Source organism: Cheilinus undulatus, linkage group 2 (assembly GCF_018320785.1).
Source record: "Cheilinus undulatus linkage group 2, ASM1832078v1, whole genome shotgun sequence".
NCBI classification, from domain to species: domain Eukaryota; kingdom Metazoa; phylum Chordata; class Actinopteri; order Labriformes; family Labridae; genus Cheilinus; species Cheilinus undulatus.
The window spans coordinates 13,275,706-13,297,823 of record NC_054866.1 but is presented as its reverse complement, the minus strand read 5'-3'; the positions used below and the strand labels follow the sequence as shown (position 1 = coordinate 13,297,823).

Genomic DNA, 22,118 nt, shown 5'->3' with positions numbered 1-22,118 from the left:
AAAAAAACGAGAAGCACTTCTGATGCCTGACAGTTATTAAGTTGGTTAAGCCTTCCACAAGATTTCTAAAATCTTGACTGATTTTTTTCAATGTGAGAGACCCCACACATGCTTCAAAATAATCACTGTTTTGTTTATATAGTGCGTGGTATAGAATGAGAGGATAAACACAGAACACCACATAGTAACAGATTCTGTTCACCAACCACAGTGGTGGCCAGGTCTCGACTCCTGAAACATCAAAACTCACACAGTCAAACATGACTTCATCCTCTGGTGTCCCTACAAAATGCTGACACATCTTCTTCCTAGTGGGTCTAAAATGCACAGGGGAGTATTAATGTAAATAAAATAGTCATATTAATTTATCATTCATTGTTTTATTTTTTCCTAGTTTCATCAACTTGTTAAGCTGACATCCATCTGGGAAGGATTCAATAGGAAACGTTTGAGAAAAGGCAGAGGCTTTGAAAAAAACTCGGAGGGTGACTGGATGAATGTTCTGTCACATCTCTACGGGCCAATCAAAGCAACAAAACACGTGACGTAGCTGCTATCAAGCTGCGTTTGTGCAGCTACTAAGGTATAATGCGAAACATGGCGACAATAGACATGTAAGTACTTGACTTTTGCTGTTTTTGAAAAGAGAACAACTCACTGCTGTTCTGTGTTCTTCTTTTAACAAAGAAATATTGTCAAGTTCTGATAAAACTGACGCTTTAGCAGCATCCACGCTAATCTCTTCCTCCATAACTACACCAGCTCTTGCTGATGCTTGTTTACGTCACGACTCTGCTGCACCTGAAAGTACTGCCCCTCGATACTGATTGGTCCTGTCACTTTCTAACCGGGCCCAAACGGTTCAGATGGGAGCTTTGCAAGATGGATTCGCCAGTGAGAAACAAGGAAACAGGCGTATCCATCTGCTTTGCAAGGTTATCAACTTGTGCCATTGACAAAAATACCAAATAATCAATAGTTGTCATATTTTTTTAACCCTTTAAATACCATGTTTGTACTGTAAACAAACTATTTTTTTGATGAAAGAAAAAAAATATATATATATTTTTTCAAGATACTACATTGAAAATTGATTACTTATTTTCTTATTAAATCATGTTATGAAAAATGATACATTTCTAAATTGTTTAACTTTTATTGAATTTGATTTTTCTTGACTAAGGTCAGCCCTAATCATAAATGTGAAAGTCTCATTCATTTTACATTTTTAACCCTTTTAAATGCCATGTTTTGATCATGTTGTCACTGCATTTTAGATGGAAAATACACAAAGTTTTTTTCAGTATACTACATGCAAAGCAGATTAATTCTTTTTTGATTACTGCAGCCTGGCATATGTCAATGATTAGTAGCAACAATGGTTAATATGCATTATTTGTCAGGTCAGATAGTCTAAAATACTCATGTCATCACCCACCGTGCATAAATGCACTCCTCAAAATCCTGTTATGAAATATCACACATTTATAAATTGTTTTACTTTTGGTGTCTAAGTCAGACTCCATCATCAACCAGGGCTTGTTGGACCTCCTCTTGGCTCCATCTCTTAGAATTCAAGGTAAGGAATGACCATGTCTCATGTACTGTCCCTCTTCACACCCCGCTGCAGCTGCAGGTGTGTAAACAAAATCAGGGATTGTTTAGGTTCATTCCTCTTTCATATGCTGGGGAATGTCCCCTGCTCAGGAACCTCAAAGCTGTGTACTACCGGTGTGTATGGCGCTCTTTACAGGTTTGTGGGATGTTTGCACTAAAACTACACATGAATGGGGATGAAAGAAAAACTGTGCCACTTGTGCTAATTGGCTTTTTTAGAAATAAAGGCATAAGGTCATGTAATGCATGTCCACTTGAACACACACACTCACATACACCCACTCACAGACTCACAGATTGAGCTGCACATAAACACAACCTCAGAGAGTTAGTGAGAAGGGGAGCAGAGGGCAGTATAACTGAAAATCTGGTGGAAAAGAACATGTGTTTCCTGCCCGCATCCATATATGGTAAAAGTAACGTCACAGGGTAAAGAAATGGTCCTGGGGCAAATGTAAAGCCTCAACTCTCAAATGAAGCCCATACACCAGAAAATGCATGGTTGCTGCATGGGTTTTAATGGGGACTTTTTACACACACTAAGGATATTAACACCAAAAAAAGAGGTTTACTTTATTTACATTGGGCTGATTTTTGTGGCTGGGCCAGAATTTTGAAAATTGTGCAAAATTGAACAAAAAACAAGATCTATGATAATATTAACTGTGAAAGAGGGCAGAGATTTTTAAAAGAATACCAACAAATGTACATTTTAGGCTCAAGGGGTACCAGAGGGTTTAAGAGTAAACAAGCAAATGTGGATAGCTGTTAGCTTTAGTCTAGCTTCCTTCCTTGTCAGTTCACCTGAGGTTGATAGTACACTCTATTAAACACCTGCTGTGTTGCCATAAATCAAAAAGTTGCTCATATATTTCTGATGTCAATGTTAGCTTTATGCTTCATGTTTATTATTGTGTGTTTTGCTTCCTTATTGACTATTGCTCCACTCTATGTTACAGTTCTGCTCATGTCTGCTCAGCTGTCTTCAGTGTTCACCACTGTTGGAGTCATTTTGATTGGCTGACCAATCCTGGGAAGGTTCACCACTGTTCCCAGTTTTCTCAATTTGTGGATAATGGCTCTGACCGTGGTCCTCTGGAGTCCCAAAGCCTTGGAAATGGCTTTGAAACCTTTTCCAAACTGATAGATTTCAATTACTTTGTTTCTCATTCATTCTTGAACTTCTTTGGATCGTGGAATGATGCTTTTTGAGATCTTGTAGCCTACTTCACTTCATCTGACAGCTTCTATTTAAGTGATTTCTTGATTCATCACATCTGCTGGTAATCAGGCCTGGGTGTGGCCAGTGAAATTCAACACAGCTTTCCAAGGACCGTGGTTAATCACAGTAAACTCATGATTTAAAAACCTCAGGAATCAGAAAGGGGGCAAATACTTTTCACGGCACTGTATCCTTGTGATAACAGGAGGGGTTTTTATTTTATATTCATTTTTTTCCTGTAATTTTAGTATGTGTTCTCATTAATGTTTTAGATTAAATGACATTTTAAATTAATTTATTGAATAATTTTATTGTGACAGTTGAAGCCACTTACACCACTGTTAAAAAAAAGTGAGGTTATCTAAACTCACTGCTCAGGTCTGTCAGCTGTTTGGACCACTTTAAGTGGATTTTTGATTCTTATCTGGTTTAATTCAAAAACGGCACCAAGGGAATGTATAACTTTATTTTTTTTTATTGATTATGATTTAAAACAACCTTTACACCATTCTGAGTGGTAATTTGATTTGAAGTGTTTTATAACAATGTTAGCTGTACTAAGTTAAATGAAATAAGCTCGGAACATCTAGAAGTTATTCTGTTAACTTCGTTTATTTTTATAAACAAGTCACTGAAACTCTAATCCAAGCAAATATGAGTATCGACTCGGGACTTGGAATCAGTAAATACTAAATATTAAATAAACGGTTCAGGATCGGAGGCCAAAAATGCAGATCAACACAACCCTAATTTTTAGATTTTGGTCTTCAAATTTACCTTCCTGTTTGGATAAAGACCAGCCTTTATTTTGAAAGAAAATAAGCAACTAGACTGAAGCTTATGACATTAACTGAACCAGAAAAAAAGGAGGCTGTTATGGATTGAAAATTAAAATAAGGGAATGGTAAAAACTAAATGTTTGATGACAAGGTTCAGATGACTTAATCACAATAATAGGGACAATAAAGCATGTGATTAATGCAATTACTCACTAACATTGCAATTAATGCATGAATGTTGACAGCCCTAATCAAAACACAACATTAATAAATATTTACCTGAATATAATAGGTATTGGTGACTAGCTGCAAACTGATCTGGACATCCCTTGCAAATTTAGTTCCCTTAAGAGTCCCGTTTATTTCTGGTGTACAAGCAGAGGAAAGCATTACTTCTATTGGCTCTTCATCAGCAGTAGGGGACTAAATAATTTATACTAATGTAATTTTTGCCTATTAATAAATAAACAATGCACACACTTGACATCTCCTTTCAGAAACTACATTAAGAAGGCATCATAAACCTGATCTCGGTCATCTGTGTCCTTACTGGCCTAAATAAACCTATTATCAAAGGACAGGGAGACAGAGAAGAATGTAAACATCCCTCTGCACTAGTCATTGTGCAGATGAGGATCTAGCAATGACAGAGACACCCAGACAAACGAGAAAAGCCAGTCATTGTTAGTTTGCATACTCTTTAGCCTAAATAAATGTTTATATTCCTTTGAATTTCTTTAGTCAGTAAATCCCGTTCTGGTTTTTGTCAGAGAGCAGAAATAAATGTGTATTATTATTTGAATTAATCTCAAACTTCGTGGGTGGCATCAATTGAATGCAAAAATGTATCCTCGCCCATTTCAACACTTTTTTTCTATTTTTAATCAAATGTATATTTAAATAACGCATTGCACTCGATCATTGAGAGGTAGTATCCAGGTAAAACTTACAATAGCAGCACATCCGTTCTCCTTTAGTGTATAGTTTGAATTCTTATCCTGGTGGTCCCATCTCCTCTCCATCTGCTCACGTGGTTTATCTGCATGGGTTCCTCTCACAGAGCGCGTGCCACCTCGGTTGTGACTCGTGCCTTCGACCAGGAAGAGTCCGCATCGTCTCTGGAAACGGGCCACGAGCTCCGAATCATGCAGGTACTCCAGGAGCTCCAGCATGTCAGCTGGGAGACACACAGGTGTAGAAGCAGTAGAAGAAGAAGACTGCAGCTGCGTTTCTGAGCGGCTGCAAGAAAGTAAGGTGAAATGTGGCCGGGCAGGTGCGGCTGCTGTGTGACAGGTGTGAGCAGAGGGGCGGGGCTTGTGGTGGGCTGACCTGATTGTCTTGAGATGTACTGCAGTAGTCTGACCTTTGGACTGGGATTTTCCAGCTAGCAGAGGGACGATTTATCACCAGTGTGGTAGCAGGGATGTGGCTGTGCTGGTTTGGCCTAGGTTAAGAATGTCATTGGTCTAAATGTGTAACAGGAAGTGTCATTTATCGCTCACTGTGTTCAATAACATATAGAGTTTACCTGGTTACATTTTAGTGCTACCACTGAGACTGAAAGCAAGCCTACTAATGTTGTGGTTGAGAGCCCTTCTGTGCAGGGGTGGTTTTAGCAATTTGAGTCTGCTGTGGCACACTCCACAGGTTAGCTAACACCTAACTACTCCCACATACATACCTGTGATTGCAACACACCCCGACTGGGGTGCGAGGGACCTCCAGTGCTGCTTGCAGCCCAAGTTACTATTATTAAATAATAATATTTATTTTTTATCATTATAAATACTATTGATATATCTATGCTAACTACATTGTTAACATTACTATGTAAGCCAATATAGCTAAATTAGCTTTAGCAACACATGCTAATGCACATGCCAATTTTATTTCAAAAGTTTTACCGTATACTTGACAGAGATGGCATCCTACATTAACAGTACATTAACTTAGATGTATGGTTTGTGGCCAGGCTTTCACAAAATAATAATATGCTAAATGGACTTGAGGTTGAATATCGCTTTTTTTTAGTTTTGCTTTTACACCACAGGTCCCACCTTACCATTAACATTGTGAACCAGACATCAGTATTATGAAACCCATTATTTTGTGTTAATGATGTGTTAATAGAGGGTGTTAATAATAAATCCCTGCCAAGATAATCTCTATCAGTATTGAGAACACAAATATTAGCATAATCACTTAGTGGTTTTACAGTATCAGTGTGTGTGTATGACTTTCAAATGATTAAATAAATTTATCGTATTGCCTTTAGGAGTACCTACAACCATATAACAAATTCTGCAGCATCTTTTGCATTGCCTTATGACTAAGGTCATGATACATTTTGTTGACTAGCTGCCGTTCTGTTATTTACCCTCGTCTCTCTAGATGGCACATCATGTGGCGTAGCAATCATTTGATCTAGATTATCTCATTTTTATGATTGTGGGAAGCTAAAATTGTAATTGAAATTGATAAATTTCCCAGCACTACGTGTGTTTGTGTGGTGTGTCCATGGAGTTAAATTACCTCGCCACCTCTTTGACTTTATTGAACTTTCACTGAAAGAGAATTGTTTTACGATGGGTCAGCGAGTTTGAGAAAATAAAGCATACTAGCATGCTGTAGGCATGTATATTTAGACTTTCTCTGAACACTTTTTTCCATTTTTTCCTCTGTATTGACCACCAGACAGAGGTGATTCAGCTTTCATGGGAATGAAACATGTGACAGCAACAATAATGTGCCTGTTTCCCTCTGTCAGTGTTGTCTCTTCTACAGAAGTGAACTACGTGATAGTTCACTGAAATTCTAATAACCTTCTCTAACTTCTATCAGTAATCTCTGAAACAAAATTTGATGAACATCATTTTGAAGTTTCACATCATATGACATTTTTATGATGTCCCTTAAATCTCAGAATGAGCTTTCAGGACAAACATCAATAGTCCCAGTGGACATTTTAAAGGTTGAAGCAGATTTGCTCACTGAACTGAGCTGAGTTTTTACAAGGTCACAAAGGGTTCCAACAAAACAGAAAAACAACCCAAAATCAGAATCTTGTTATTGTTTACAAATCCCACAAACAGCAGACCTGCACAGGGACATATTCATGTGACTCTGAGGCACAATGCTGTGGCCTGGAGCATCCACAGTCCGCATGATCCTGTAATGATTGGAAGAAATACAAAACATTGAAGCTCCTGTAAGAAAACTTTGGTTTGTGTCGATTTGTACTCCCACTGTGGGTAGAGCAGTGCCTCCTCTCATTTTGTGATTTTGTCCTATACATGTGTACGTAGCATTTTTGTACTGAACGGTCTCATCCAGCTTTCTTTTATCTGCCATTATTAACACTCATCAATACCAGGACAACTTTTTCAGTTGAAACTGTATTTAAATGGGTGTTATTTTGACTAGAAATTAAGCATAATGGGGAGTTTAACGCTGTCCTTTCTGCCATCTCATTTGCTTGATAAGCTGGTGACATGCGGACTGAAACATAAATGTTGATCCTCAAATGACATGCAACATTGAGCAAACCAGAAGGAGAGAGACAGAAACTGTGCATGTTTCATTGTTTTTAAGTTTTCATTATCTATTTAATTATTCGACGACAAATTGGCAAAGAAAATAGGACAATTTTCTGTCAATAACAGGTACTTTAATGAAAAAGTAACTAAAATAGATTGATTCAAGTACTCTAACGGGTCACTTCTCTGCACCTTACCACCAAAACTGCTCACTGGATACCCTAAACTAGCTGTGGGTGAAATTTCTTAGGAACTTTGAATATTATCGCTATTATATCAGTATCAGCAGATATGAAAATTTCTGCCAATATTTACGACTGATATTCTGGCTGATATCTGGCTAATCTGCTGATATCAGCTGTAAATGTCGGCCGTGTGAACATTTAAGTTAGTAAACTTTTAGGCTGGACCAACTGACCTGCATCAGATAAATTCTTTTTTTTATTCATTATCATTCCTTGTACTTTAAAGTGTGTTTTAAGGACTGAAATTTAATTTTTTCATCCTCCAATTTTAAAATGTGTGATTTAAAGACTGATTTTTTAGGTCTGAAGTACATTTAAATAAAGGTACTGATATTAGCTGTGCTTATTTTGTAAATATCAGGTATCAGCAAAAAATCCGATATTGTGCATCACTAAAACTGACCCATTATTAGAGCGGTTGATTTACATTAAAGGCACTGATCAGCTGCAACTGTTTAACCATAGACTATAAACAGCTGATTAACCAAAGACAGAGAACTGGATGTTTGATCACATCAGAAATCCTCCCAAGACTGATAAACCTGCTCTGACATTTCCCCTACATCCAATTCTTCTTATCCTAATATAGATCCAGGAGAGCCATACATCTCTTATTGTTGTTGCTCTGCTTGTTTTCTTTTTTCTTCCCTCCCTCCTCCCTCTTGTCTTCTCTTTTTCCCCTTTCTCTCTATACCCCAAACTGCAGATGATGCAGATGTTGACTCAACATGAATCTAGTTTTACTCAGGAAGAGGAAGTCTTTACTTACCACTGTAATTTTGCTGAATGTTGCCTCATGCTGAGCTCAAAGTGATTAAAGAGGAATGGGAATAGGTGGTTTATTGTCGTTGTGTTAAAGAAACTTAACATCATTCCCATACAGTAGCCTTTTAAAAACAGTTCAGTACAAAAATACATTTTTTTCATTAATTAATAGCATCAATATCATTAATGAAGGGTCTGTATAAATGATATAACAGAAAGTATGGTCTAGACCCTCCCTCTTTGTAAAGTGTTTTAAGATAACATTGGTCATGAACTGGCTCTATACAAATAAAGATTGATTGATCAATCTAATGTCTTCGTTGACCATTTTTGGCACTTCTTACACAACTTTGCTTTTTGTCCTATTTTTTCACTTTGAATCCATTTTTTTAAAGGTTTATTTTGGGCATTTTTGTGTCTTTATTTGATAGAGGATAGAGAATAGAGTTGGAAACAGGGACGAGAGCGGGGGAGAGACATGTAGTAAAGGGTGTCAGGCCAGATTCGAACCCAGGCTGTCCGCATACATGTGGCGCGCTTTAACCACTCGGCCACCTGTGCCCCACTTTGAATCAATTTTTGCTTATTTTTTTCCCTTTTTGCCATATTTTTTGTGCTACTTTTGGCCCATTTTACCACTTTTTGACGTCCCTTGTCCATTTTATGCCTCTTTTCACATTTTTTTCAATTATTTTTACATTAAGGTTGGCTCAGTTTCAGCTTCTGCTTTATTTTCTGGCATCCTGATGTGTGTGCACATTACGGCTTAGCCATGAAGTCTGATTTCACTGTCCACATCATTAACATTACCAATAAAAATTTCATTCTGTTTCAAGAAAAGTGGTTTACATTTTGAAAGGGCTTTATTGTGCCACAGTGTGAATAAATAAAATTCATATTTGTTGCTTTGATAGAATGGTTATTTTTCAGGTTACTAAATATTATCTTTGCTTAACTTTATAATGGACCCTGATTTTGACCTTCATGGCCCCCAGTTTGGCTAGGCCCCAGGAAGCTCTCCCCTTTATCCTCCCTTATGGGCGGCCTTGGGTATCCATGCTGAAGGCTTGTCTATGATTTATGATCAGGCAGCACAGCAATAGACCGAAAGTGTAGTATTAGCAACATGCACTGATTATCTACTGCCATGAAATTAAACAATGAGAAACAAATGTTTTCTTATGAAATAAATTTAAAAGGCCATTTGTAAAAATTTTAGGGAAAATTAAAGACTGACTGACTTTTATATTTTATTAACACAGAATTACACAGTTGAGAAATAATTTTACCAGATGGTAGTTTTAGTGTTAAAGATACCTTTTGAGAAACCAAGATGTTAGAAATGTCAAACTGGGCGGTTTCTGCAGCGTGCTGTCAGTAATCATATTTTACTTTGGTACTGTAGGCTATGTAATCCCACATTCAAAGGATCCAGATTTCCATGTTCCCACTTGAAAATGCTCAAGGATCATAACAAAAAAATCTTCATTCATTAAATGATGTCTGTGTTACATAAGACTGACTCCAAGACCAAACAGGCTTCGGTTGTTTGTGACATGTTGTCATCCAACGTTACCAAGGAAACCGCACAGCTGTTTGGATGCTATTTCTCTGGCTAGTTGCTTTGGAGTGAATATGTTAAGCCTTGCAAGGGGAAAAGTTGAATGTGCCCTTGATAATGAACTGGATGACACCACTTACACTGACCCCCTGATGTTGATTCAGATACTAGAGATAATATAATAGACTCGTCAGTCTTTATGTTGATGGTCAAGTTTACTGGTGTAGCTCATAAGGGCTCATAAATAAAAATTCCAGTATGTTTCATAACCATAAAAAAAACGATCACTTTCAAGCCATTTCACTTAACAGGACTACACAGAAATTTAATGTCAGCTGTTTGTGAGATCTGTAATGTAAGAACATCTTGGCTTCTGTTTTATCACAGTGTTATCCTGCACGTTGTGTGAGATTGGCTGCTCTTTGTTACAGGAAACAGTTAATTAATGTCCCCAGTTGACTATATCAGAGCATCCTGTGGTCAGGCAGGAGGGACGGAGCATGACTGTCAAAGCTGCTCCCAAGGAGCAAAGACAAGTAATCACACACAGGCACATTCCTTTACATTGAATTTGGATTAGGAACTTGATTAGCCAACACCAAAGCAGCGACTACTTCTCCAGGGCTCCACACGTGCAGCAAAATGATTTATAACCAACACACTTTATTATTTTACGGTTAAGGCATTTCAAAGGGTCCCAGATCTTCTCAAATCTTCCTCTGTCCTCACTGTAAAGTTTCTCAAGGTGCAAACTGTAAGCCATTTCCTCAATCCACAAGTTATAGGTGGGTACAAAGTCCATCTTCCATATTCTCAGAATTATTTTTTGCAACCACTGTGCCAAACAAAACCATCGTAGAGCCTGTAGCTCCAAGGATGGCTACAAGAGGATCCAGTTTCCAACATTTTCAAAATGCCCCTGAAAAACAATGAAAAAGCTTTGATTTTTTTGGATGGCATATTCAGACCCCTCATTCTGCACTTTAGGAACCGCTGTTTTAGAGATAGCTGGATAACAGGCCAACATGCCCTAGAAGAGATTCCTATATCACTATTACCCTTAAGCCGCTGCAGAATGGGATTGACCACTGTCAGGGGCTCGACCTAACGGTGAGGCTATCTGTATCCTTCAACTAAGACATTTAGCATAAATCAGGATTGATTAAGGTCCATAATCAGTGCATTTTTTAATAATAATATGCAGTTAATTGCATGTTTTATTGTCCCTTTCAACACACATTTTTTACGTCACTGCAGATTCCCCCAGCAGCCACAGTAATGCAAAATATGTTCACCACTGCACCTTAGTGTCTCATCTTACTCTAAAAAATTCACAAACAGCCAAGCTGACAAGTCAAGAGTCACCTGTACCTTGTTATATGAAACATTTTACCCTTTAATTGTACCTTTATTTTTTCAATCCATAACAAGTTCTTTTTCTGTGGTGAAATCCCTGTTCTTATCCATAATCTATAGGCCAGTGGTTCTCAAGTGACTAGACATAAGGACCAACCCCAACCCATTACGTGAAACTGCAACACAAATTCTTCAAAATGTTTAACCACTGAAATGGATCTAATAAAAATATTAGTTTGGACCATGAATAGAACAAAAGACAAAAGATGTGTTTTAAAAAGCACATTATTGCAGAAGGGCAAGTATGCATACATTTTATTTCACTCCATTTTTCCCAGGATGCCATGAAAATTTTGCAGTTTTTCTAGGAATTTCCTAATTATCTTTGGGAAAACAAGCTTTGTTATTAAGGATAAGGAGAGAAGAAAATCGAAATCTTGAGGGGAAAAAATGAAATTTACTTGTCATCACAAGAAAACCCCCAAAATGTATAAAAGTTCTACTTAGGGCTTTTATACACATAAACTATTTGCCTCTTATTTTTTCCTTACACACATTTGTGACCCACTTGAAACAGTTTCACAACCCACTTTTGGGTCCTGACCCCCCAGTTGAGAACCACTGATAGGCTACCGGAAGTTCTTGACTGATAACTAATTTCATTGTAGGACAACAGTAATCCATAGTGTAGCTGGATATTGCCATAGGTTTGTAAATAATTTACAGTTAACAACTTAAATAATTTTTTAAGGTATGAATAATAAAAATGATGTCATTTTTGGTCAGTTTTTTAAACCTTATAATAGTTTTATTATGCTCAAGTGATTTTTATAAGTTTTTATTTTCTGCTAAAATGTTTTTCACAGTTTCTGATGGAATTAAAAGAAAAACAAGTGGTAGCCTATAAATGATGAAATATTTGTCATTTTAGTCAGTTTTATAACATTACTTGTGGTGCAGTCCTTGTGGCTTTTCTTGGTTAAGAAACGTCTTCACACATAGAACTTACTGTTACAGTATAAATGAAAACATTCTGTATTTTCCAAAGTATGTGTTTTTCTTTTTTTCTGAAAACCTTAAAATATTACTTAGGCAATTTAGCTATGAGGCCAACGATATACAGAAAGACAACCTCATTATGTCTTGTAAAAAGAATATTTGTATTTAAATATTTTTTGATGTGCAAGTAAATACTCATTAGATTCTATATGTGTTTGTCTTGCACTATTACCATTTTATTGTGCATATCCTTAATTTTTATTTTTACCATAAATGTTTAAGGAACCATATATGGTCACTTCATTGACCTTGATTTTTGCCATAGCAATTAAAAAAATATATATATAAATGACAAAAGTCTAAAAGTATGGGGATTTCCACCAATGATATTCCAGCGCTTCAGTTGTGTATTTCCAAGTGTTTCAATGAGTGCTAGCCACCTTATTCCTAGGGGGTTTACTGTTGCTACAAATGTGGGCGGAACTTCCTGTACAGTAACAATAATAGCAAAAACGAGATTCTTCCAAGGGCTAACTAAAGGGATTTAGTAGCTGCTACTAATAACATGACACAGTAAAATACATGTCTTCAACAATGGTGTTTTAAACATGATGTCCACGGTCTAAATGTTTCATGAATGTGATTATTTCAATATTCAATTATCATTAGTTCTTAATACTACAAAATTTGGAATTTACCACACTAAAGAGTTTGTAATATCGATATAATTCCCTTATTTTAAGAGGGATAGTAGGTGAAATAAGAATTTCAGCAACCCCACAAATTAAACAGAGAATCTTAAGTTGGTGTCTTAAGTCCTTTAACAAAACGTGTTAATCTATTAGCTAACGCAGCTAATAAAGTTAGCTAAATATTCTTGCCTAGGTTATCTGAGGTAATTTCTTCACTTTGTCGTCTCTAGAAGAGGATATTATCCTGTTTGAGGTGTAACCATGCAATTTAAATATTTAATCTCCAAATTGCTGTAATAATCACGTTTTGCATCTGGTTTTTATGCAGAGTCCCGTGTAGACAGAAAAGACCGGAAGTTGCGCCCACATTTTAGGAAAGTATCATGGGGGCTAGGAATAAGGTGGATAAAGGGTTAATTGTGATAAAAAAAAAAAAAAAAACTTAAGTGTTTGACAGCCCAGTTAAAACAAACCCTGGTCTCCCCTACTACTAGAACATTGGAGCTTTTGATATTAAAATAGGGTTTTTCTAAACAACAAAGTAATCTGATCATTTTTACTCCTTCTGTCGCTGATGATCAACATAAAGTTAAGGCGACACATCCTCTCTCTCTCTCTCTCCCTCTCTCTCTCGCTCTCCCCGGGTTGTGGGATGTTCGGATGAGCACCACCATTACATCATCTATTCCCACACAGCCAGGCACTAAATGAGAAGCTTTTTAATATTTCACCGGGATCCCGATCGTTTGGATCGAGCAGCAGGCGGGCAGACGCGCGCGCCACTCTGGATAACGATCGCGGAGGGGATTATAACAACAACACCACCACCACCACCACCGTCATCATCAACGATAACAATAACACATCAACCATGTCTGCGGGGATGATGGCGTTTCAATGAGCGCGTGGGAGAGGAGGGGGGAGAGGAGGAGAGACGTGCACCGTCATCAGAAGCATCTGTCCGCCAGCAGCTCCCTTTGTGTTCAGCGGAGAATGTGAATGTCGAAAGATGACATGGCAGAGGTAGATTTGACATCAAACGGAGCGGAACCCCCCGGTGAGGCCTCCTCGGCGTTCCCCTACGAGGAGTACGAATGCAAAATCTGCTACAATTATTTCGACCTTGACCGCCGGGCTCCTAAGATCCTCGAGTGCCTGCACACGTTTTGTGAGGAGTGCCTGAACACGCTGCACCTCCGGGAGGAGCGGCCATGGCGCATCAGCTGCCCCGTCTGCCGCCATCGGACTCCGGTGCCGGATTATCGGATACAAAACCTGCCCAACAACACCAAGGTGACGGAGGATTTTCCGCTCTACATCGACTCGGACCCCCTGCCTCAGGACGCTTTACCTCCCTACCCTCCCCCGCTGCACCCAGCCCTCGTCGCCCTCCGCCGGGAGGAGGCGTCGGGGACGTCCAGCGCCAGCCAGGCGACCCCGTCCACCACCGTGTCCACGGCCACGACCCTCTCCCAGGACTCGGTGCGCTACGACAGCTGTCAGAGCTGCAAGAGAGTGGCTCTGACCACCGGCTGCGTGTGCGTGATCTTCTCCTTCCTGTCCATGCTGGTGCTGCTGTTCATGGGCCTGATCTTTGTGCACAGTCACAGCATCCCACCCTCGCCGGCCGGACCCATTTGCTTGTCGGTAGCCAGCATCCTGGCCATGTTCTCGGTGGTCGTCACATGGCTCATCTGCTGGCTCAAATACAGGCCGGATCATGAGACAGGACGCTCCTCGGCCACCGGTAACTCCCGGAGAAACGCCTGACAGGCTGCTGGCTGCACTGATGGACATGAGTGATCATGGTCATGCAGCTCTTGGTCACTGGATATTCATTTCTGTAACGGATCAGGCAAATCAAGCGGTTATTAGATTTTTGTGTGGGGTCAGAGCTGAAATACAAGGTGATTTTCTATGTTATGGTCAGGAAGAAGATGACGAAAGGTAAAAAAAAAAATGCAAAATGATCTTATAAAAAACTGTTAAAGGGGCCTAAAGATCTCAAATTGGTGCTAATATATTCAAAATGGCAGATTTCCTGTTGGAGTTAGAGTATGGGTCCAGGAGGCTTTCTTGCAGATCTCATCAAGCCCTCAAAATTTCAAACGTGTATCTGAAAGTAGCCTCTTATGAAGACCCCTTTTTGAACATTTAAAGTGGGTGCTACTGAGCCATTTCACAAGGGGCCTCCAGGAAATCAAATTAGTCACCAGGCCTGATGTGCATGCCAAATATAACATTTGGGCATGTTAACATGACCAGATTTATGATCAACCAGGCAACAGGGGCTAACAAAGATGCATTTTCATATTCTGAGACTGGATGTTGTCATCAGCGGGGTTAGGACCCTGGTCGCAGTTTCTCTGAGGCCCAATTGAGCCAAACTCAAGCAAGCAAATATTTATTGGTATGTCTGCATCAGTGGAATATGCTACAGGCATGATAAATAAAGCATGATCACGTTGTCCGTGTGATTTCAAAGTAAAACTCCCTTGGTGTGGAGAGAGTCCCCTTGCTTGTGCAGAATGCTTTTATTCTGAAGTCGTTCACAGACAGCTGTGTGCTCAATCAAATTACCCTCAAGGCTACTTCCTGGGGCCAGGAATACTTTCTTTGAAGTAAGAAAAAATCAGAAATCAAGCAGGCTTTAAGTACATTATGTAAATAATCAAATAACATCAGGAAAAGGATGATATCTCTTCTGCTGTGCTCTCTCTCCCTCTGTCTTCTTCTTTGTCATTGTGCTTGGAGATTTGAATTTGGACTGTGAATAGACATTTATAATGTAAATAAGATTGTTGTCTGGCACGCCTGATTCCTACAACTGTGATATATTCAACCAGTGCAGAGATACCTGCTGACAGAGTACGGGCCTAAAGACGTTTTACATGACAGTTGACACACTAAAATCCACCTCAAGGCTCCTTAATTGTAACTAACATCCCGTCTCAGGATATAAAAGACAGATTTTCTGCTTCTGTCTATAAAGAAAGTAATTCAGAACTCTTTAAAGATTTATGTTAGGCCTTTTTACACCTTTAAGGGAGAACAGTGATTAGAGAGTGGGGGAGATACATGCAGGAAAGGAGCCATAGGCTGCACTTGAACCTTGGCCACCTGCATGCATGGGCTGCGGCCTAACCACTGGGCCATCTGCGCCTCAAATTGAACCATTTTAGGTCTTTTCTCATCAGTTTTCGACCATTACAAAGGAAAGTCGTCTTGTTTTTCCCACCTTAAAAATAAACTCAACCGGAAGTTGTTCACTTTTTTTTTAAAGAAATGAATCCCCAGTGACCCAAGTTGCACAGTCCAATCATGTACATAATTCTGACACCTAAATCTCCTGCTCCCTTTACTTTTTTCTAGGAACAAATCTCGTCCAAAAATGGCCTTTTATCAGTATAGCAAACACCCAAAGGCCTTCATGTTGTTTGGAGCAATAGGCCAACATGATCCTTGATAATCTTTTTCCTTAACTCGTGCACTTGAATCCACAATGGGCCCAGTTGACTGGGTTGGTTGATGTGATGGTTGAACTGGTCTTAGACTTGGACTTGGTGAGGTTGGTGTGATGACTGAATGTGAAGTGCTTATTTCCAGGGTCTGATATCCTCCCCCGCACTACCCTGATTGATGATATGCATATCCCACAATGCCACTCACTGTAAGATAACGGTCCATGACGATTCACTTATATCTCAACGAAGCACTGTCCTATTGTACAGATATTCAGCAATGTTCACCTCTGAGTTTCCAGGAGATGGATTTCAGTTTTTAAGGGGGTGTTTTTGTTTCTATGAAAATGTAATTCTGCTACAAAGAAGTCGTACCAACAATCTGATCTGTAAATACTTCACAGGGAAGTTGTGAGTGGTTCTGGATTGGTGAAAACTAATCCTTGTGCTTTAATGTCCCCCTTAAGGATGGCACTGCTTCCTTTATCTTTATAAAAGCTGCACCTTTTTCAGGATTTCTGAGGAGATTCACACAGAGTTGTGCTTTTGATCCTGTTATTTTGGCTACTTTAGTGCATGTGAGGCTCAGACAAGGGGGAAGCTTTCTGTTTTTTTCATCAGAAGGAAATGGTGTTTTCTGACCCGTGTGCCTCATCTTGTCGCTGAATGAAGCCAAACCTCACCGTAAACAAAAGCAAATCCATGCATGGGCCTCCTGCAGGCACACAGACGGCATCCAGCCTGAGTGTCGGCAGGGATTTCCTCTTTCTGTCACATCATTCAAACGACGGAAGTTAAAAACAGGGTTTTCCATCAGCTGGAGCTGCTTCTCCTCCCATGCTGGCACCTTTTTTTTTAAATCTATGACAAACGTAGGTCTTTAGATGAGGCTTTTAAAGCAGGTCAGAATAGATAACAGTGATTCAAGAGTGTTTAACAGGTCTGATCAGGGCTAAAAGCTGACATTAGCTGCTGTTTTGTTGCAAGTTCCCACATCGTCTTCTTTCAAAGCCACATAGGAAAGTCTGTGTATCTGTTTCAACTTATCAGGGGATGTATTTGGTGTCTGTTTCTGCTCTTCAAAGATTGTCGGGACTCACATTTACTTTTGAGAACTTTAAGAGCCTCATGAGTTGCTAAAAATACCAAGAGGAGTATAAAAAAGTTTAAAGTCCTGCACTAACAAAATGCTTATATGCCTTTTTACATGCTCGTAGATTAAATGGTGTTGTTTAGATGGGATTTCGCTCAAAAAAGTAATGCAGGTTTGCATACAAAGAGACAGTGAAGAAACTTTGTTTCTAAAATCAGCTTGAGGCCACACAGCTTAATAGAAAACAGCACTTTTCTTGTTACAAATCTAACTCAGTGTGTTTGCATGCAGTTTGAAAGTTTGACTTGTTTTAGTGCAACTTCAACTGGACTTTCCAAATGCATATAAGCATGTGTTAACACCTTATTTTAGTGGGCCATAATTACCTATTAATTTTAAAGTAAAAAGTGGTAATTATCTAGTAATTTTCTCAAGAATAAGGTGGTAGTTACCTTGTAATAAGTTGGCATTTTACAAACAATAACTATGTTAATATTAAAGGAGCATTACATTTTAATAATGTATTAATTATCAAGCAATTCTTTGTAATATTGTGGCAGTTCTCTGGTAATTACGTGGTATTTTACACCTAATCCTAACCAAGACTCAACTCTAACCCTACCCTAGACCTAAACCCCAATCCTAACCCTAAAAATTACTTGAAAATTACTCAGAAAGGAATCACTTGAATTTAGTGAGAAATTACCTGGGGATTATCAAGCAACTTACATAGAAAATTATCATCTTATTTCTAAGAAATAACTTGGTAGAATACCTCCTAGAGCAGTGGTTCTCAACTGGTCCACCCATAGGACCCACCACCTACTGTAATGTGAAGTAGAGACCCAAATTGCTGATTTTTATTAAGTTAATTCAATAAAAAATGCTGAACTTTGGATGTTGGAGGGAACACACCAAGAGGCCGAACAAAAAGATTGGCCAACACTTAGGGAGGGCAAGCATGCAAACATTTTATTTCACTGTTTTAGTCATTTTTTTTGAAAGATGACAAGACATTTATAATTTATCATAAGAAAACTAACTTTCATGAAAATATTTCCATCCAAGATAGGAGAATAAATAAGTGAAGATCTCAAGAAACCAATCAGTATTTACTTATTTTCCTGCAAAATAAAGTTTATGGATAGATGTCTGCCTTCATATCAGAAATATTCTGCCCCCTTTTTTTCCTGAAACCAGTTCATGACCCGCTGAAAACAGCACTGTGACCCACTTTTGAGTTCTGACCCACCAGTTGAGAACCACTGCCCTAGAGAATTGCTAAGATGTTATGAGGGTTAGAGGGTTAGGTGATTAGAGTAAATACCACCTAATGACCTGAGAAATGCCCCAGTATTATGAGGAATTACTTGATAATTAATACTTTATTACTAAGTGAATACTTTCATAATATTACCGGGCTATTGCTTGGTAAAATACCAACTTGTTACTATTATATTACAATATTCTTGAGAAATTACTACAATTACCACAAGTAAAGCAAAGACTGGGACAGAGCTGTAAAGTTTGTCCATGTTTTCACCTTTTGACATACAGCTAGCTGCTAACTACTGGCTTACTTGTTAGAAGACTGTCTGTGGTAATTAGCTGAAATGAGATAAATGCATTCTGCTGTGCATGTATACTGAGATATCAACAGTAGTCCATTTAAATTCCATAAAAGAGCTGAAACTCTAGCTCAACTTTACGATGCATGTAAACACACTGACTGAGTGTTAATCTGGGATACATTCTGTGTGGCTACAATCTCAAAATGACAAAAACCAAAATGTTCAATGTGTTGAACTTAAGACTGTCAAACTAAGAAATGTGTGATGGACCTTGAGGACTTGCACTCGTGGCTCCCTGACCTTCTGTTAATCTTTCAAATTGGAGGATGATTTGGACACTAAGGTGGTTTAAGCACCTATTTCTCTTGCACACATGCAGTGTTCCTACCTCACTGCAGCAGAAAAAAGCAAAAACATCATGTTTACCCCTCCCCTGTCTGATCCTTATGCTTGCTTCAATCATCCTGCTGACCCTTTCTCCCACCCGTAAGATGATGCACTTTCACCCTCTTATTTGACACAAGTAACGGGGTCTACCTTTGACTCATGTGAGCATATTGTATTTATTTCAGAGGACCTAGAAGATGTTATTGGTTTTAATGAGAATCCGTGGTTGTTGTTGAAGTACCAAATGTATTTGCACAGAGAAATGTTCTTTATGTGCTGTTTTACATACATAAACACATTTCAGTAATAAAGGAAACATGAATACTGATTGCATCTGTTATTATTCTTTTAAGTGCATGAAAATCCACAGGTGGTAGAGCAGTATTTCACCCAGGTAAGGTTCATTGGCTAGCAATGACCATGCCGTGTCACAATGCATTGAAGTTGGGACTGTCTGTTGAGATGAGCAGTGATGGTGGAAGTGGATGCTGTCTTTTTGGGAGGATGCACTGATGGCCAAGCAAAGGGAGACTCAGGATGGGGTTTGGACTCAGGCAGAGCACCACATGAGCCGATCTTGGCCCAGAATGTACCTAGAATTAGGCAGACATTAGGAAGACAAATAACAAGCTGGAAAGGAAAGTACGAGGAAGGAGGCCAACTCAAGAAATCACAATTGTATTGTTGCAAAATGAGCATTTGCAATGAACACAAAAGTCTGGCTTTACCTTCTAAATACATCATATGTTTTATGCATATAAGCAATATTTTCTTATGGGCCTGGACACTGCGTGGAGTTTGCCATATTTTCATATAGCAATATCCTTTAGAGCTATAGAGGTTATGTTGGTATTGATTTCTTTTTAAAGAAGAGAATGCCAGTCCTAATGCTCAGTAAAAAGACTGTACAACTTCTAACGCCTAAATAACCACAATATTATCTATACGATGAGTTTAGTCATAATGGTTGATTATTATTGTGTCTAACTGATCAATATTTGTATTACTAGTAAAAATGAAACAATTTTCATACCTGTTTAATATCACTGCAACAAAAATACGACTCCTAGACACCCAATATTGGCCATTTTACTGTTTTTGATAAAATAATAGCAGGTAAGTCCTGCATATTGACTGAATTGCACAGAAATGTTAGCAACATTTGAAAAGGTGGATGGAACTTGCGAGTCGCAGTGGTTCCCTCGATCCTGTTCATTGCTGCTGCCATGTCATTGGCCGATTAGATAGTAGCCTTAATGAGCAGTTTAACAGGTGTACCTAATAGAGTGATCAGTGTATGTATTCGCCCAAACCTTGAACAGATTTTTGCGACTTTTTAATCTATATTTGTGTTCATAGAGGCAAGAAAATAATGGAAACAACCGCCTAATAGGGATTAAAAGGAACATGGCATGATGACCCTTGTTGACAGGGCTATAGGCCTAAGCTCATAAAATTCATATGCTCTTTCTCTCAACTAAGATGCAGTTGTTAACTGTGTCAATAATCATATAAAGTAGGTTCCACAGAGCAAACAGATAAATGCCAGGAACTGATTAATTTTTTTCAGAAGGAAATAGTAGATTATGGACACAAAAATATGCATGTCATGCCCCCCATCCTAAAACAGATTCTTTATTATCAGTTTATCACACTTCATTATATTATCATATATTGAAAATGATGTAGCATGTCATATATTTATGCAGTAAGTACAGGCCAAAGATAGGCTTAAAAAGGTAAAAAATAACCAAATGATTGTAATATTCAGATTCCAGTCACCTTTATTCAAGCCTGTGTTTTTTCATATCAACATATCACAGAGAGAAAAAGATATTGCAGGTATTAAATTTGTATGTGACTTAATTTGGTGTTTTTTTAATGTATTAAATTCACATAGTTGATGATGCTGCATATTATATAACTTAATTCCTTATTGAAGTTGTAGTACTGTGTGGTTGCATTGTACTAAAGGCTTTCTATTTTGCTCTCAACGTTATCTAACTTGGGGGGGGGGGGGGGGGGGCAAATATTAGGAACTCCTTTCATAGACCTTTTAATGTAGTCCAGTAAATCAATTTATTTGCATCATGCACCTATTTATTTTCAGTCTAATATCCTCCCTGCTGTGCATCAAACACTCCCCCTACTGGAAGATTACGAGTACTGCATGCTGTCAAATAAAAGAATAACACTCTCTTCCTCTAACTTCATTTCTCATGTTGGTCTGTTTGTGTAAACATCTGGTGGCTTAAGCTTGATTAAAAGTAAATACATTTTTCAGTATGGGCCGGTAGATGATGTCCTGTTAATATAACATCCTGAGATTCCCTGTATGAGTTTACATATTCATATAAAGCTTTCCTTTATGTTGATATAAATTAAACCATTTAGAGACAGGATTTTCCCTTTATAAGTAAACTAAACAGATAAACCAACTCTGCCTACATTACTGTGGCTTTTTCATGCTTAATCAAAAGTTTCACACTATTTAACTTATTCAAGCCTTGAGACCTGCTCAGCACTATAAACAGGTTTCTGTTCACTGATTGGTCAGTTTGTTGCAGCAGCAGCAGCACACTCAAGCCTATTGTATGTTAGCAGAGCTGTACTTCTCCATCAGCTCTGATGACTGGAAAATAGTTTAAGGCACATGTGTGTTTACGAAGTAGCCATGACACCAAACGGAGACATGTTGAAAATATGACCACAGAAAAATGCCAGCTTAACTTTTTTATTCGTGAATTATGAGAAGAAGCACCAGGATTTGTTAACCCTCTCTTTTTTGGATTTGGTGTTTTTAAAGCATGATAGCAAAAATTGTCACCAATTTC

At 38.4% G+C, this 22,118-nt stretch overlaps 2 protein-coding genes across 2 annotated transcripts in view; one reads left to right on the top strand and one right to left on the bottom strand.

The window, feature by feature from the left end:
• sgpp2 (sphingosine-1-phosphate phosphatase 2) overlaps positions 1-4,915 on the bottom strand; it is a 29,857-nt gene extending 24,942 nt beyond the window's left edge. The window contains exon 1 of the mRNA XM_041809123.1: positions 4,569-4,915. Coding sequence (XP_041665057.1) covers positions 4,569-4,790 — 222 coding nt within the window. The 5' untranslated portion in view covers positions 4,791-4,915. The remainder of the gene's footprint in view (positions 1-4,568) is intronic.
• An 8,679-nt stretch (positions 4,916-13,594) lies between these two features.
• Positions 13,595-19,496, top strand: LOC121517736 (E3 ubiquitin-protein ligase rnf152-B). Its single transcript, XM_041799739.1, has one exon. The coding sequence runs from the start codon at positions 13,772-13,774 to the stop codon at positions 14,540-14,542; it is 771 nt and encodes a 256-aa protein (XP_041655673.1). The 5' UTR covers positions 13,595-13,771; the 3' UTR covers positions 14,543-19,496.
• Positions 19,497-22,118: the final 2,622 nt, after the last annotated feature.

Excerpts from the sequence above, each read along its gene's own strand:
- LOC121517736 (XM_041799739.1), top strand. The coding sequence starts at position 13,772 with ATGTCGAAAGATGACATGGCAGAGGTAGATTTGACATCAAACGGAGCG.